The sequence below is a fragment of the Numenius arquata genome, chromosome 4, assembly GCF_964106895.1.
Source record: "Numenius arquata chromosome 4, bNumArq3.hap1.1, whole genome shotgun sequence".
In the NCBI taxonomy this organism is placed as follows: Eukaryota; Metazoa; Chordata; class Aves; order Charadriiformes; family Scolopacidae; genus Numenius; species Numenius arquata.
Window position 1 is genome coordinate 45538707 of NC_133579.1, and position 16709 is coordinate 45555415.

Consider the following 16709-nt stretch of genomic DNA (forward strand, 5'->3'; position numbering starts at 1 on the left):
GTTTTTCATCAACTGTGAGTAACTTTAAAACTTGCAGCAGAAAGGTGTAAGCCACCATGATGTCCCTCTGGTCTAATGTTTAATAGATTTTTTATTTTTTTCTCTAGGGCTTTTTGTAAGGTTTTATCCAGGGACAGAAGGGTTTACCAAAGGTGAAACATCGGCCATTGACCTCACCTGCCTGAAAAAAATGACTTGAAGAACGTCCCTAAGCAAAAACTTAGTTCAAAGCAGTTTTTAACAGTCATATTATCCTCCTTGCTATCCAAATTTGCCATTAGCATCAGGAATGCAAGTGCAAGAAGGAATTTTTCTTATATATCAAGGTATACAATTTTACTGTTGATCCAGAATTAACTCCATCCTTATGCCATACATCTTGCAGTAACTTCATTTTTTTTTTTTCAGTTTTAATTAGAGGGGTTCACTCTTTATGGCAGTAATAACAGTTACATATTTTTCAAATATAATGGGAAATATTTTACCAACACCCTAACATTAATTATGATGAAGAACTCAAGGGGGTGGGATGGGGAGAAGGAAGAGATAAAACATTGACTCAAATGGGACCTCTCACAGGATACTGTATGGTTAAGGGTATTTTTAAATTTGCATGGGTAACATTAATTCTGTTATTTTCATTAGATCAAGCACTGGAATGCTTGATTTTGCAAATCCATAATTTTATTTATTTATTTTAAATTATGACATCATGTCCTAGACACAGTTTTATGGGTAAGAAAATGGGGACATCATAATTCAGAAAGTCAGGAAAATGCTCTTCCAGTACAACAGGCATTACAGTTATTGCTCTTTGGTTCCTGATCTGAAAATAACAGCATTGTTATTAAACACGCTATTTAAGGTAAACCTTTATGTTTCCTAAAGCTGTCTTTTGTCTAATTTGCCTGTGTAACCTGGAATACTGCCAATATAATGATTCAAAGTTCTGTTAGGCAATGCTTTCAATTATAGTTGGGACTCTACAGGACTCAGGGTGACTGAAATGCAAATTTTCTTGGCAGTAATTCATAGAAGTCATTCATGCTTTGCTGCTTTTGATGAATGAAATAATCCCAAACTGATGCAAGGATTGGTACTATTCAAAATAAAAGAAATGAGAACAATACTGTGAACTAAGTCACTAACTGAAACAAATAAAGTCATTCTTTCTCTAAATCACCCCTCTACAACAAAATGGCTTTCAGGAAACCTAGATGAATGTGCATTCTCCAAAGAAGAGACTGACCTCAGCATGAATTAGAGTGATACAGTCAAATCAAAGCTAAAAGATCCTTTTAAACATTTTACAATCAGTTATGTAGCCTTCTCCTTCAGTATCCTTTACCTCAGGCAGCCACCCAGAAAACCTGGGTTTAGCTGCTCCCCAGAACGTAGGTGTCTGTTGTTCACTCCCGATATGGCTGTACTCTTGATTCTCACTAAAAGCTTACAATATGCTCAACTATTATGAACATCCTGAGCATACACAGATCTAAGAAATATGTATTTACAACCCAATATATGTCACAGATATATCTATATATATGGATACATACCTCTTCTAACTTCAACACTAACTGAAAGTTGGACTCCACTGTCATATTTTAATTGGAAAGTTTTAGAGGTGGCCTTTAATGAGGTTTAAAAAAAAGGTCTTCTAACATAGTACAGACTCTGTAGAGTTAAACTTTCAAGAGTTTTCTGTCACAGCATAACTGTACCACTTCCTCATTTACCTTTCAAAACTCAAATCCAGAAAAGCCCCCAAAACTATGCTACGTTTGTACTGTACACTTAAGAATTTATGGACATATGGTTTGTTAACTTTAATTGATGGAATCAAATAAGCATGCATTCATTTACGAAAAGCCTTTCTTTATGAACTTGTATAAGCTCTTCACCACTTAAAAAAACCAACAAACAAACCACAGAGCACTTAAAATTTTTCCAAGGAAAATGCAGGGAAGGAATCAATTGGAACAGCTTTGTATTCAAAATCATCTGTGAAGCATCAAAGTTGTGTTTGTTGGCATCTGTGCTCCAGCTGTGGGATTTGGAGCTTTTTATTTTTTTAATCACGTTCCTTATTCCATTGAGTAAGTACTTGGTTTTGTGCATTTACAGAGATGGAAAGTGAATTTATCAGGAACTGTTCATACTCCCACAGCCTTGTTTCACTACAAGAACATGGCAACTTTAAAGCTTCACAGGACATCTATTTTACTGGATCTTGCTAAGTGATAATTTTACAGTATTAAAGTGGATGTGAAAAAAATCTTGGTTATATTCATTCAACTGTGTACAGGGAAAGAGATGCCTAAAAAGGTAATTAAACCAGCCGACAAACAAAAGTCTCCACCATCAGACTCATAAAGAAATTCTCTGATGGCAATGTTAACCAATTATTTGATTGTTAGGAATCCATTTATGAGCAAGTCCTTATCTTTATTAAAAAGCACTCAGAATGACAGAAAGACTGAGATTGACCCAGACGCCTCTGAAATCAAAGGAAGACTTTAAATTGACTTCAATGCCTTTTGGATGAGGACCCATTTTACCAGTAACCATCAAGAACTACAAGCACACTGTGTGTCAGTTTGTGACTCCATACGAAGTATAACATGATTTTGAAGAGCTACAGAAATCAAATGGTGTATTTGCTCCATGACTTTCAAACATCATGGATTCTGAGTCCTCTTGCTTGACTTCTTGTATCAGATCCATAAGCTTATAAGGGTGCAAGTGGTGGGGAGGGGGTGTTTGGGGTGTTTTAAGTGTACCATAGCTCTTGCCCAGTTTAGTAGTTCCAAAAAGGCCCTTGCAGGAACTCACCTTTTACCCTTGACTAAGCAGACTAGGTTCCTGGTGTAGGTGCCCAAGGTTAAGAAATACGAATACAATGACAAAACCGACTGTATTTTGGCCAACTATTTTTTTCCAGAGAAAGATAAAAGAATTTTCTTTGCTGCTTTCTGCTCTCTTGAGAGGTGACTCTGCTCAAGGGAAAACTCTTAAGGGACTACTCCCTGACCTCTTCTCTGCAGTACAAATGAACAAAAAAGACAGCTGAGTTCAGTACAACTATTGATGAGGGACCTGAATCAGGGACACGAACCAGCAGAACGCTACAGGAGGGAAGCTCATCATGGGCACTGTATTAGAGGCAGAGAGCAAATGCCTGCTGTCAACCAAAAAATCTGAAGAAGGGCAAAAAAAAATCAGCAGAACTAAACAGTAGGGAGATGAAGGTCATTAAAAGCATGAAGCCACTCTTCAAAAAGCCAAAGTCATGTACCAATGAAAAATGAATAGAAAGAATCATGAAATCTGGCATATTAAATGTAAAAATACAATATGGAAGGCCAGAAAAGAATTCAAGGAGGAACTTCGAAAGGTATAAAAGCTAAAACTCAATTGTTCTTCAAGCACATCAGGGACAGAATGATTGCTACAGAGTCTACAGGTCCAATATATTATGAAGGCATACAAGGGGCATTTAGAAATGGCAAGAGCACAGCAGGCTGTGTTAGTTGAAGACACTATGGAACAAACAGACAAAAATGAACAAAAAATGTCACCAAAGAATATAACTATGGAAACAGAAATAAGTAAACTGATAGTAGTGGCACACAGCTTCTTGCTTAAAATTACCTTCCTATCTGAGGCCTTGAAGATGGTAAATGTGACACCATTTTCAAAAATGCTTCAGAAAGTTCAGGGGAACTATGAAACGATGAGCACGGCATCTGAATTGGGCAAGTCAGGGGAAATCATAACAAAGCATGAAATTAGTGGACACGTGAACAAATATGATCTACTAGAGAACAAAATTATAAACCCGGGTGTTTTATAAAAGGAAGCCACAAACCTATCAGAGTCAACAAACGTGATTACAGGAGGTAAATTGATAAAGTTTACCTTGAATTCAAGAACACATTTCACAATGTCTCTCAAAGTCTCTTAAAGAAACTTGCAGCCACAAGGTAAGAAAAAAGCTATTATCCTTTCACCGATAATTAACTGCTTAAAAGATGGGAAATGGAACAGAGGAATAAATGGTTAGTTTTCACAATGGAAGCTGTCCAACATGGTCTGTGTGGTTAAACATATTCAACAGCACAGGAAGTACTGTAGTATCTAAAATGCCATCCACTTTCAGGAAAACACTCTGAAGGGGTACTGCAGGGGGAAAGGGAAAGGGTAAGTCTATAGATAAGAAAGTGCACACGTTGTATCAAGCTGGTACTGCAGGCAGAATGCAGTTCTAAGAACTAAACTCATCAATAAATCTCCCCTAAATAATAAAGGATGCCTGCCTTGTCAAAGGCAAAAGATTAATAGTCCATTTTCATCTCTATTTGTCTGACTATTTTAGGCAAAGCCCTTCTGTGACTTTAGCAAAGACAAATACTTTTTTTTTATATCATGCACTCTTGTGATTTAAATTTTTCTTTCTTCTCCGCCTTTTACTCTACCTGCCTCTCCCAACACAGGAAATTCTGCTCATAAATATTATTCTTCCTGTGAAATTTAAGGCAACATAAGTTAGTTTTTCTTGATGTTTTGGGACTATCATGGAAAGTCAGATTTGATTTTATAGTTAGGGCATCCCATCCTGTTATACTTCTTCGGTTTTACTTAGAAAGCTGACCAGTCAACAAAATGCCAATCATTCTGAAAACAAAAAAAAAAGTGAAAACATTTCCCTAAATAAAGGCACCAAAGGAAACCGTATTCTTTACTTTTTTCAAAATTACATTTATATGGCCCCAGCAAGGTTTTTGATGGATTAATTCCTATAATCCATCATATCCTTTTTTTCTCACATTCTGTGTAATGGATCATTTTTGTACTTCATCCCAAATTGCTGATACTAGATTTCACTATATGTCTAATATTCCTTTTAGTTCTCCATTTCAGAAGATGAGTATGTGCAGTCATATTACTTCTAAGTATTTTAAAACCTCTTTAACAAAATATTCATGCTGCCAAGCTATCTCACACAAATGCTTCAATATGTGAATGGGGATGCTGGATCAGCTTTTCAATAGGGATAGGACACATAAATTAACTATTTTTAATAGGAAACTTAGTGAATTTACAAAGAGGGTTATGTGCTCCTATGCAAAAGCATATAGTACAGTTCTAGTCTTGTGAGCAACTGCCTGAAAACTTTTGAACCTTCTGACTGGATCTGTTTTCATGCTTCGAATAGAGTGAACATACTTCATTTCAGATTAAAGTACGATTATCAGTCTTGGTTTGCTCGGTAGACTAACAGTCAGATACACTCTCCAGACTTCTGCTGGCTGATGTAATTTAAGGCTGTGAAAAGACTTAGCTAAGTCAGGCAATGCTGAGGATGTGGGTCTATTGACTAACTCTCACATTTTTCTTGTAGCTTTTGTTGATTAAAATAGGGACAGAAAAAACTCGGCTGTGGGAAATTAAATTTTTGCCAGTAAGAGGTACATCCATAGTAGTATGACATTACCAGAACAGTAAATTGACAGAGCCACACATCCAAGCTCCCATGTTGCAGATCTGAGCTGTATACAATGTCCTCACAAGCACCAACACGTAAATGGGCTTTTATTAAGAATGTTGGAATCAGCTACTACCTTCATAAATAACCTTCATGTACTAAAAATGGGGTTGCTTGGAGCAATCACACAGAAGAGTCCCATGTTGAGCTCTGTGCAGATGTTGGCTACATAACAGTCTCATATCTGATCTGGCGCCTGGCAATCCAGCCTGTGTAATTGGCAAAGTAGTTGTAGTGCCATAGTATCTATCTAAGGAGATATGCCATAGTATCTAAGGAGATATTTCAGTTTCCTTTTCCTCTCTAGTCCACAAAGGAAAGGGACTAGAGTCCCTTTCTCTGACTATCTCTCTACTATCTCTGACACATGCTGCTTCCTCTCAATACTTGCACAGCCTCCTAGCTGGCATGTTGTAAAGAAATGCCCAGCCACCTGCACAGCAGGATGAACTGCACAAAGAGCTGCCAGTGAGGGTACCCTGAGCTAGAGACCGTGAAGGCATTTAGGAGTACTAGTACTACCTTATTCTGCAGAAATGTTTACAGTTTGGAGGTTAATATGTCAAGCTGTAACTTGCAAGTTTTCTCATGCATCCTAGAAGGAATCAAAAGGATTTCATCAATTTGTACCAGCTGAGGACTAGGTCAACTCCTCTTAACTTTAAATGTGAGTAAATTGCCAACAGAGTTAGAATGTCAACGCTACCATTTCCTTTCCACTTTCCCTTCTGGAGATTGACTCAAAGCCCAAAGAGATCAAAACGAGTCTGTCCTTCCTCCGAATCAGATATCTGAAAAATAAAGGTATAGTCTACAGCTGCTTCTCTCCATCTAGAGCCTCTCTGACACAGCAAAGCCAGAACTGCATTTTGGGGCTGACCTATTTCTGGACCACTCTCTGTCTGTATAGGGGCTTCACCAATTTCAAATGAAAGGTAAATCAACTCCTTTGTCTTCACAGAGTAGTAAATGCTTCACTGATCTCTCGTGATAGAAATTGTTCTAAGTAACAAAGTTGGAGATTTTCATAATGTAAACTGAAGGGCCTATTTTTATGACTTCAAATTCATTCCCCTTTTTGATGTTTCAGATGGTGTTACAAGTATTGTTGAATGAGAAAAAACTCTGTTCTGGAATCTGTAGGATTAACAATTTTACTTTCAGTTGCATGTCTCCGGCAGAAATGAAATATGCTGCGTGATGCTGCTTTCAAGTACCCTAAGGGGTCTTGATAGGGAGACTGTGAAACTACATCCTGCCCTTCAAGCTGCAAGGACAAATCACTGTGTATGCTGGTAAAAGAGCTCAGTGTTTGCGTGATCTTATATTCTCATACATGAAGAATACAATCCCATCTTCTGGAGTATTCAGGCCTAAATATTATTATTTCAGAATGCTGCAATAGACTGAGTCACAACATCCTGAAGACACAAGATAAGTTGTAAATAAAATAAACACAATGAAAATGTATGTTTGCCTTTTTTAAGGCTTGGGAACTTGTTTGTTCAAGATGAATGTCAGAGGCTTTAAATAACTTAATGTCTTTTATTTGGTAGCTGTAGTATTAGTGTAGAAGTCTTCTAAGCCAACAATTGACTGTGGAAGGGACAATCACAGGAATCAACCCAGGAGGAAAAAACAGGTAGTTCTAATAATTCCATCAATAAATATTCCAAAAATTTTTTTAAATGATGGCCCAATCTGATATAACCTGGGTAAGAATAAGGCTTCCTGACACTATTTTCAATGAAAAGCAAAATTCTACCACAGCCTAATAAATCAAAAATTACTATAATGCTCCGAGACTAGGGAAAACAAAAGCCAGCAGATAAACATCATTAATTTGGATGGAGTTCCATTTAATTGCACTCGGATGGCTAAGGACTGCTGCTAATTAGCTCAGCTAACAAATAAATCTCACAGTCTTCAGCAGTTGCTGCAGTAGTGAAGCTATAATGGCAACAGCGCATATTACTTTTCAGGCTTCATCCATCCCTCAATTTACTGAGGTACAAGTGAAGAACACTGAAACAAAATTCTACTTCATGTTAACCATCAGGTCTACATGTGAGCACACTTTTTGGTGTAAAATGTGTAAACACAATTACTATGTTTGTCTATAGCATTTTAATTACAGGTGGCTAAATCCAAAAGGAACAAAATAAATCAGAGGGACAATTTGTTGTAAGATGATTCAACACTCACAAAGAGAAACATTGGAAATGCCATTCTAGATCAGACATGCTGTCCCTGGTTATTTTCAAAGGACAGCACAGCAACAAGTGGAATGCCCAAAGCACTGTTCTCAATCTGATTGTTACTATTTAGAAAAAGATTTGAAACTTTAAGTGATTTACTATGATGCCTAAAATGTAAAATGTTTTGTCTATTATAATTCCAGTTCTTCCTGATATCCTGCACAATTTTAGTTGTGTAGGGTTTTTTTGATTCTTAAGAATTAAGCCTCAACAATTTCTTGCAACAAGTTACATCATTTAACAATGGCCTAGACAGAAATTATTTCCCTTAAGTTGCTTCATATTTCCTTAAAATTCAGTATATTTCAATACAGAGTGCACAGAAATTCCAGTGTTCTTTCTCTCAACCTATCATTAATTTATATATTAGTCCTTCATAAAACTAGAACCCTATTCTGATTTATCAGAATCCCAATCTCTTGTCCATCTTTGGGACATTTTCCAGGGTTCAGCTCACTTCCACCACTTGCAATATCCTTTAAGAACAGTAAGCGTGGCTACAGAGCAATTTTATATAACAGCTCTCTCATGTTTCTGAGGTCAGTTTCAATGCCATGCTTCATGCACCCTTTTTTCCCATTTTGATTGCAATTGCACAATGACTTAAGGTTGTTACTGAACTGCCTACCATAAAATTAAGGTTTCTGCATACTTACAAAGCCATATCTTTGTAATAGAAGAGACTTTGAAAATTTGTAGATGAAATCACAATGAGCTTCCATGACTTCAGTCATTGATCCAATGGTGTCAGATAAATTCAGCTTCAAAATAAGCTCAGCTTTGAAGATAACGGCAAGTGGTGGGAAAATCACATTACTTGCCATATATGAAACAAAAAGTGTGATTTCAACTAGCTTCAGTCCAGACTGTCACAGTCATCCCTTCTGAGATTAGTTTATGTGAATCCCTAGACTATCTCTTTGTCTCTCCTGGAAATACCTTACTGAAACATCCTAAATACTAAAACTGAATCTACATTTTTCACTGCTGCACAACTTTTCTGGCTTATAGCTAGTATCATAAACAACTCACGCACTAGGGTCATTCTTCTCTCTTGTTCCTCACTGTGCTTCAAGGTGACAGCAGGAGTTTCTGTTAAATTTATGTTAAGTTCTTGACTTTGCAATTACGATACAACTCATTTCACTTCTATTACTTCAGCCCTCCTATATGAAATGCAAATCAACCTTTGTATTGATGATGCTGTACAACTTCAGGTCACCAGCAAACATAATACAAATTTGTCTACAAAAATTACTAAGAACCGTAATAAGTAAGATCTTTTTAAAGTCATTCCTTTAGGAAATCTAGAGCAACTCCCCAATAATCTGATGTTTCTCCTTCCAGGACAAACCATTGGCATGTCCAGTTAGCTTTATCCATCTTTTAACTGCTACACCTTCTTGCTAGTATGCCACTTTAACGATGACCCTTTTTTGTAACACTGTATAATAAATTTAATACCATATACTTTGAAGCTGCTCCCTTTTGATTGTCAGAAACCTCCATTATCTTCATGAAGAACAACACCAGAAAGGTGTGAAGTAGTCCATATTGGTAAAAACTTAAGGGATCGCACTCCACTTTCAATTTAAATTTGAATTATTTTTTATCCTAAAGTTGTTCTGCATTTTGATAATCAGAGATCAGGTGAAACAGCCCATCTCTACCTGCATCACTTTTCTCTTTTCCTTGAATTTGGATATGAGGCTTGCTATCTTTTTTTCCCTTACTAAAACCAAAACAAACCAACATATTAAATACAGATCCAGTACTCCAGGAGAGAGTTTACTTTGTTATTCCTTCTTCCTTGCAAATCAGTCGTCCATATAAGTCTATTACATTTATCGTTTATACATCGGTGCATTTCTGTAGTGTAGTAATTATTACAACTAACTGTCATATTTTAAGTTTTAGTCAGGTGCTTTTAGGGTCCACGATTATTTTGCATATGCAAAATTGTCTACATAGTTTTTATCTTATTCCTTACCTTCTTTTTGGCACCTGAGACTGGTTGTAACTGAAGACAGGACCCTTACTGAGCTAAGCCGGGACTCTGAGACAGTACAGAATATATTAGATGGGCTATTAGACGATTATCTGGTCTATCCTATTTCCAGGACTGCTAGATGCAGGATAGGAATAAACTTCCTCCTGGAATAGATTGGTAGAAACACTTGATGTTACATCTGTTGTTCTCTTTTTTTGGCTTAAATTCCCCCAAAATACATTTCAATTGCAACAAAATTACCCATTCCTTGAGCCTGCTGACATGTCTCTGTAATTTTTTTATAGTTCTCCCTTTTTATGTCAGTTCTGATCTCATAGAAATACTACTTATGTACCAAATAAAGTATGTACCAAATAAAGATCTACACATACTAAAACAGATCCATAAGCACTGGAACTGATGAAGTCTGATTTCCTATAAGTTCATGTTCCAAGTCTTTTAATTTTTTCCTTCTCTCATTTCCCCTTCCCATATCTCCTGCCAGTAGGACTTAGCAGTCTTACTGCTAAAAATTAAAAGATTTGCAGTGGCTAGTCACAAGCTACATGTGTGCTAACACATACACTTATTGGCTAGCACCTGATGCCACTTGGATCAAATAGCAGACTGAGCTGCAACTCTCTTTCAAGGTGGGAACTAATTTAGGTTTTTATCCTCCATTGGGCCACTGTTTTTCATTCAACTTGTTGCAATTCCATGTTGTCATCTAAGACTGCCCTCGAATCAAACACAGTTGTAATGGAGGACTGGGTTCCTTGTTTATGGGCAGAAGGGTAAGAATACCTGACACACTACAGTATTATCCCGTAAACCTTATTACTTGATGAAACTGAGCTAAACCCATGCCATCTACTTCTTGTTTTAATTTGTAGTGTACAATGACAAAGTTACGGGTTACTTTCCAGCGATAACGGAACGTTCTAGGTTCACAGCAATGAAAAAGTCTCAGGCTGGATGAAGCATGAGTGCCGAGGAAACAACCTCCAGCTTCAGTATCACTCATTACTTCATTCTAAAATTACTGCAACAAAAAACCTCAGCATCCGATGTCCTTTCTTCCTAAATATCTTTCTCCTTTTCCATTCATATTCAAAAAACAGCCGTGTCAAAGTGAAGTAGAAATTCATGTCTCATAAAGTTGAGCCCTTGAGCCCAATGTTACACTTGTTGGGAGCAGAATGGAGGTTTCAGATACTTCTGCTTTCTGTGGTTAACAGATACTTCTGCTTCCTATGGTTAACAGATACAGTAATGATCAAACACCGAGTCTCATATACCCAGGTGTAAGGTATTACATCTAAGTAACAATAACAAAGACTACAGCTACAGCATGGGAGCTGCTGAAAACTGCAAAAAATAGCAATAGCTGTGATAGCATACGCCCTGGTGAACCTGGTGGTTTAGGAAACAGTGTGGCAAATTCTGGACATAGCAAACTGGGTCTCCTATCTCTGATCAATTCAACTCCCTAACTGGATGAAGGCATTCGGCTGTCACCAGACACATTGGCTGTTCCCTACGTCCAAAGCTCTGAGAAGGCTTGTGCATAGTTACAGTAAAATTTGTTTCCTATGTTTTTTTAAGTATGATTTCAACTGAATGAAACGCACATCATTTGTGTCACAGGTACACATATGTTCAAGGCAAAGTTCTTGGAAGTGAGAATATTCACTTTGGAGAACCCTTCTAACCAGATTTGAAAGAGATTTTAAGTCAACTGTCATTGGTCCACAAAAGAGGTTATTGTACATGACTTGGAAGTCTCTGAAAGAGCTTGCTGTACGAACCTCAGAACAGGACTGCAGTCAGTGTCAATTGCCACAGGTTGAACTGAATTGCTTGAAGTGGATTAGTGGCAGTTTTCCAGCAGCTGAAGATTTATTTCTTAGCTTTAAATTATTTTTAAAGTTACATGCTTCTCAAAAAAATGGATGCTTCACACTGCTCTGTTTTAAGCAAGAAAGCAAACTTGCAGTTTAGTCTCTATTTTGAAATTAAATAAATCAAACAGCAAAATGATCACTGGATATGTAGCTAAAGACTACCTTAAACACCTCACATTTGGATATATATGCACATCAGTTCAATCAGTTTATATTCACATTTACCTTGACTATGAATGCCAAGTTGATAACTTACTTCACTGACAAAGCTAAGCACCACATGTACCATTAATTAATATGTTAGTATTTCTTGTGATTTTGATTTTTTGTTTTGTTTTGTTTTACCCTCTTTAATTACTTGGCATTGCTTATAATAGCAATAGCATATGCAGCATCAAAAGAAGACAGGCTCTACTTTGCAAAACTTTTAAAACATACAAAAACCAGCTAATACTCAACAGAGTTTACATTATAGACAGAAAAAAAGGATTGGAAAAGAAAATAAGCATGAAGTAGGCAAATGTCATATAAAAAGTACTATTTTTGTACTTCATGCTTGTGAGAAATTGTTTTCTGGTTTTGCAATAGATGATGTATTATTTTATTTTTCTTTAACTCAAATAAGTCAAATGGAAACTTTAGAAAGAATCATAAAAAAACATAATAACAATCTTTTCTGGTCCCTTTTCTCTAGCCTAGGGATTTGGAGTTTGTTTTGTGAGATGGCAAGTATTTTAAAGGCAGACTCTGTCCTTTCTGATGGACAAAGTACTTCTGAAAATCTTCCATCTTCAAATTCCCTTTAAAAACTTAATGAAAGCAAACATATCTGACATTTGTTTTTTCAAGACATTTTTTTTTCATCTTGTGTCATAACAGAAACTTTAGCATACAGTTTTTCTTCCCAAAGTTTTGTGTTCAGTACACTTCCAGAACATTGAAATAATAATAATAAAAAATATTAATGCAACAGTAGCAATTATTTCTAAGAAACAAACAAAATTCCTCCTTTTTTTTTTATTCCACAGCAAAACCCAACATGCTTTGTTTTGGCATATGGAAAATATAGACACTTCACCCATTTCCCATTACAAAAACTAAAATTAATGCATGTTAGCATGACTGAAATGAGAACACAAATATACGTAAAGTATATCACTCAACTTGAGCCTCAAACTGGATTTCTTATTCTAGCAATAATTCTTAAAAAAAGTTACTTTTTATTACTCTCCTGATGCAAATTCAACTGAGATTATGCTTCTCAGGGGAAAAGAAGCATTTTCTGAAGCAAATGTACAACTTATCTGAGTATGCTGTAAAAGCTGAAGATATTTGTCCTCTGAGTCATATTAACACAGTCCACAGAATTCCACAGTTCCTTCTCTAGCAAACGTATCACCTGAATACATGAGAGTAATACCTGTTTTGTGATCCACTTAAGCTTCCTCTTACCAGATTTTATCTGCTCTTAAAATTGACTGTGATGGTCCTATCTCTTATTAGACAATTTCAAGCACTCTTTACTAACTTTGATTAACATAAGACCTTGATAGGTCCTTATGGCTCCAGATTTTCACTTCAAGCTTCATCTTTTTGACCTTTAGGAGTCTCTGTGGTCTAATTCTCTTATATCCTACCGATTTATGGTTTTCTATATTCAGTATAAATGCTTTCAGTCCTAAGTCTCTGGCCATCTATTTTCATGTATTGAGTGCACTTCAGCCAGATACGCATCTTTAAAATATCATCATGTTTTTCTCTTTTTGCAATATTCATATGCCTCAAAAGATTTATTATTATTATTATTAGCGTTATTATTTTATAAGATGCTAAGTTTGCAATAATTGCAGGGAACTCTCTACTGAGTCCTGATAAAAAATATTCAACTGTCTTGGTTGATTTCTGCTGTAAGACAGATAAAGCCAAGGAACCAATTGAAGAGAAACATGCAAAAAGCAGAACTGGCAGTAGCTGCCTGCTGTGATATTACAGACTAAGAACAATAAAACCAAACTAAAAGGAAGGAGAAGCGCTCAGTAAAAATTATGTGGTATAAATCATTAGATGGACACAGACACCAGCCACGAATGCTGTAAAAGCTGCAAAATGAGAACAGCTAAATAGATTAAGGTTGGCTATACTGCAGTCTCACAGCCTGGTTGCAGATTGGAAAACAGAAGAGATTAGTGCTCCTACGACATAAAATCTGGTCCCCTGATACTGCTGGCAAACAAGCTGTAAGACTTCCTTTCTTAAGCCTTATAAAAACAGTTTTTGTTTTTCTCTCTCGACCTCCCATTGAAAAACGATTCTAAAAACAAAGAATAGGCACAGTGAAAGGGGTCCCAAGAGAGAACTTGGTCCACCCTACACTTCTGTTGCATCAAAAAATTCCTTTCAAGATGAAATGAAGCCTAACATAGTTATTATCATCTTAAATGATATGTTCTCCAGTCCTCTATCTACATATTTTTCTTTCCCACTTTTTACAAATGCAAATTTTGACTTTACAGACCACAGACCCTGAACTATACAGCTGCAGAAGACCTATGGCAACTCATGCCATTCAAACATTGTGAAAGTTTCCCAGAGTTCATCTTCACTGAAGGTAAATAATGCAATAATTTTCTAATTAATTTAAAAAACCCCAAAACATTTCTATAGCTGAACTGGTAACTGTTCTGTGACACAGCAGAGACAACGTGCTAAGACTGACAATAAATTACAAAACCCAGTAACATTAATCTCGAACCAGTTATAATTAAATTTTTACACTGAAGGTTTTCCTACTTTCCTCATGGAGCTTCCCAAGAAAATTAGAACTACACACCTTTCATTCAGATTCTATGCAAAACAAAATACTGCTTTCTGTTACAGACATTAGTATGGGATAAACAGGGATCACTGAGACAGAAAACCTTTAGACTGTGCTCTTTTCTATGTTAGTCAGGAAGGTTTAACAACAGATGTAGACCATAAGTCTGCTTTTATGTGTACATCGGGGGAGACAAATATTTTGGAAAGCTTGGTATAATACTAAGTTATCATGCTACTTCTGAAAGTTCAACTGAAAGACAAGAACAAACGTGTTAAATGTTTTCAATCTACTGAAAATGCAATTCTACCACTAGGATAAATGTTAAAAAGAGAACAAATCCTGGGGAAATGTACAGAACCTTAAAATTAGAAAAAGGTAATAAATGGTCCTTTCTTTAGTATTGAATTACTGCCAGTCTAATAAATAGATGACAAACTTCAGAATTAAGCTTACTTTATGAAATGAAGGCATGTAAAAATCGGTTTAATATAGGAAAAATAATGTATTTTTCTTCTATCTCTTTAATATTCTGGAAGAAAATTGACTACACATTTCTTAGTGCGCAAAATCAGGCCTGGCCATTAAGCACAACATGGCTAAAACCACTCTCATTTTTCCTTGAGTTGTGTTCATTCTTTGTCACTGGGGATATTAACATTACCATCTGCCATTCACCAGCAGAATCTGTCTTCTGCAGTTTTGGCCACTTGAAATTTTCACTCAGGTTATGCTTTCTACATAATACAATCCACCACTAGAATTCAAATTACCATGACACAGCACCCCAAGGTTCATCTGATATTCACCTACACTTGCTAAGACTTTGCTTCAGCTTCTTGTTGTCCTGCAACAATATCTTTCCTCTGGCTTTGACAGTGTTATCCATTCAGGAATACTCACACCAAGGTTATCTTCCCAGTGTACTGCAGTGAACACATCACCCTGCTCTCTACATGTCTCTGCTACGTTTCTCTCTTTCACGCATATACTACTATGCATCATCTCATTCACCTTCAAGAAAGCAATGTCCCATTTTGATGTTCCCAGCACATGAAACCTACCACCTATATTTGTTCAGATATGAGAAAAAGCTCTTATATACTTTTTCATATGTTTCTCTTCATAAATTGTGTATCTATAAAGCACTTTTATTCATTCAAATTCTCCCACTGTAGGTTCAAAGCCTGACAACCATGAGGCTGCTGCCATGCTAAGATCACTATTGCTATTCAAGCTTACTTCAGCACTTCCTGGTGGCTATATGTATTCACTTATTGGCTCCTTATGTATTTAGATTTTAAACTTATCTTCTTCTGTGCTGTACAGGACCTGATACACTGGAGTCCTGATCTCATAGCAAGAGTTCCTATGTAGTCTAGTGAAATAAAAAGCACCATAAACCCGCCAAGGACACATCCTCATCTGCACCAACCTTGCCTCAGGAAGCTCATATTCTAGATGATATCATGAAAAAGCTGAATTATATGTATTTCTGACTGATAAACTGTGTGAATTTCAGCACACACAAGCAACACAGAAACACACTTTGGTGACTCATATTAGGGGTAAAGCATACAGACATATACAGATGCCCTATGGACACAGGGACATCCATGTCATATGACCATGGATACTTGCCAAAGGGAAAGCTGAGAATTACTTACAACGCTACAGCCAGGACAGTCAGGACCATTTTCACATGTCCTACGCCGTGCTTGGATCCCCCCTCCGCATTGAGCAGTGCAGCGCTCCCATGGGCCCCAGCCTGTCCAAAACACATGAGGGGGGCACAACAAATGCTCATTGCAGTACCTGTGAGAAGAGGCAAACAAGGAGGCAAAGAATCCATTTAGTACCAAGACAACACCTCCCCCAAAATTCCCTCATTTGCGTTATTCAGATAGATGTTTGTACAGAGAAGTATATACAAAAGGCCCCTCTCTATTCACAAAGCACTGAACTAACAGTTGTCACACTGCACAGTGTTTAAACATTTGAGGGTTTTTTTAGGCCATAATTGCATGGGCAAAGCATTTGTTTGCTTTATTCTGTGCCTTTATACAATCCATGCAGTGCAACCACACTATTGTACTGAGAGCACGTAAGCAAGGTTGACAAGACAATGGCTTTATTAAAAACAGTTGGGGCTCTACATCTGGGGCAGAAGTGAGTCAACCAAATGGAAGGCAAC

General features: G+C 36.8%; 1 protein-coding gene across 1 annotated transcript in view; it reads right to left on the reverse strand.

Annotated features, from left to right (window-relative positions):
• SEMA5A (semaphorin 5A) overlaps positions 1–16709 on the reverse strand; it is a 227816-nt gene that overhangs the window by 54352 nt on the left and 156755 nt on the right. Inside the window, exon 14 of the mRNA XM_074146236.1 lies at positions 16183–16330. Coding sequence (XP_074002337.1) covers positions 16183–16330 — 148 coding nt within the window. The remainder of the gene's footprint in view (positions 1–16182; positions 16331–16709) is intronic.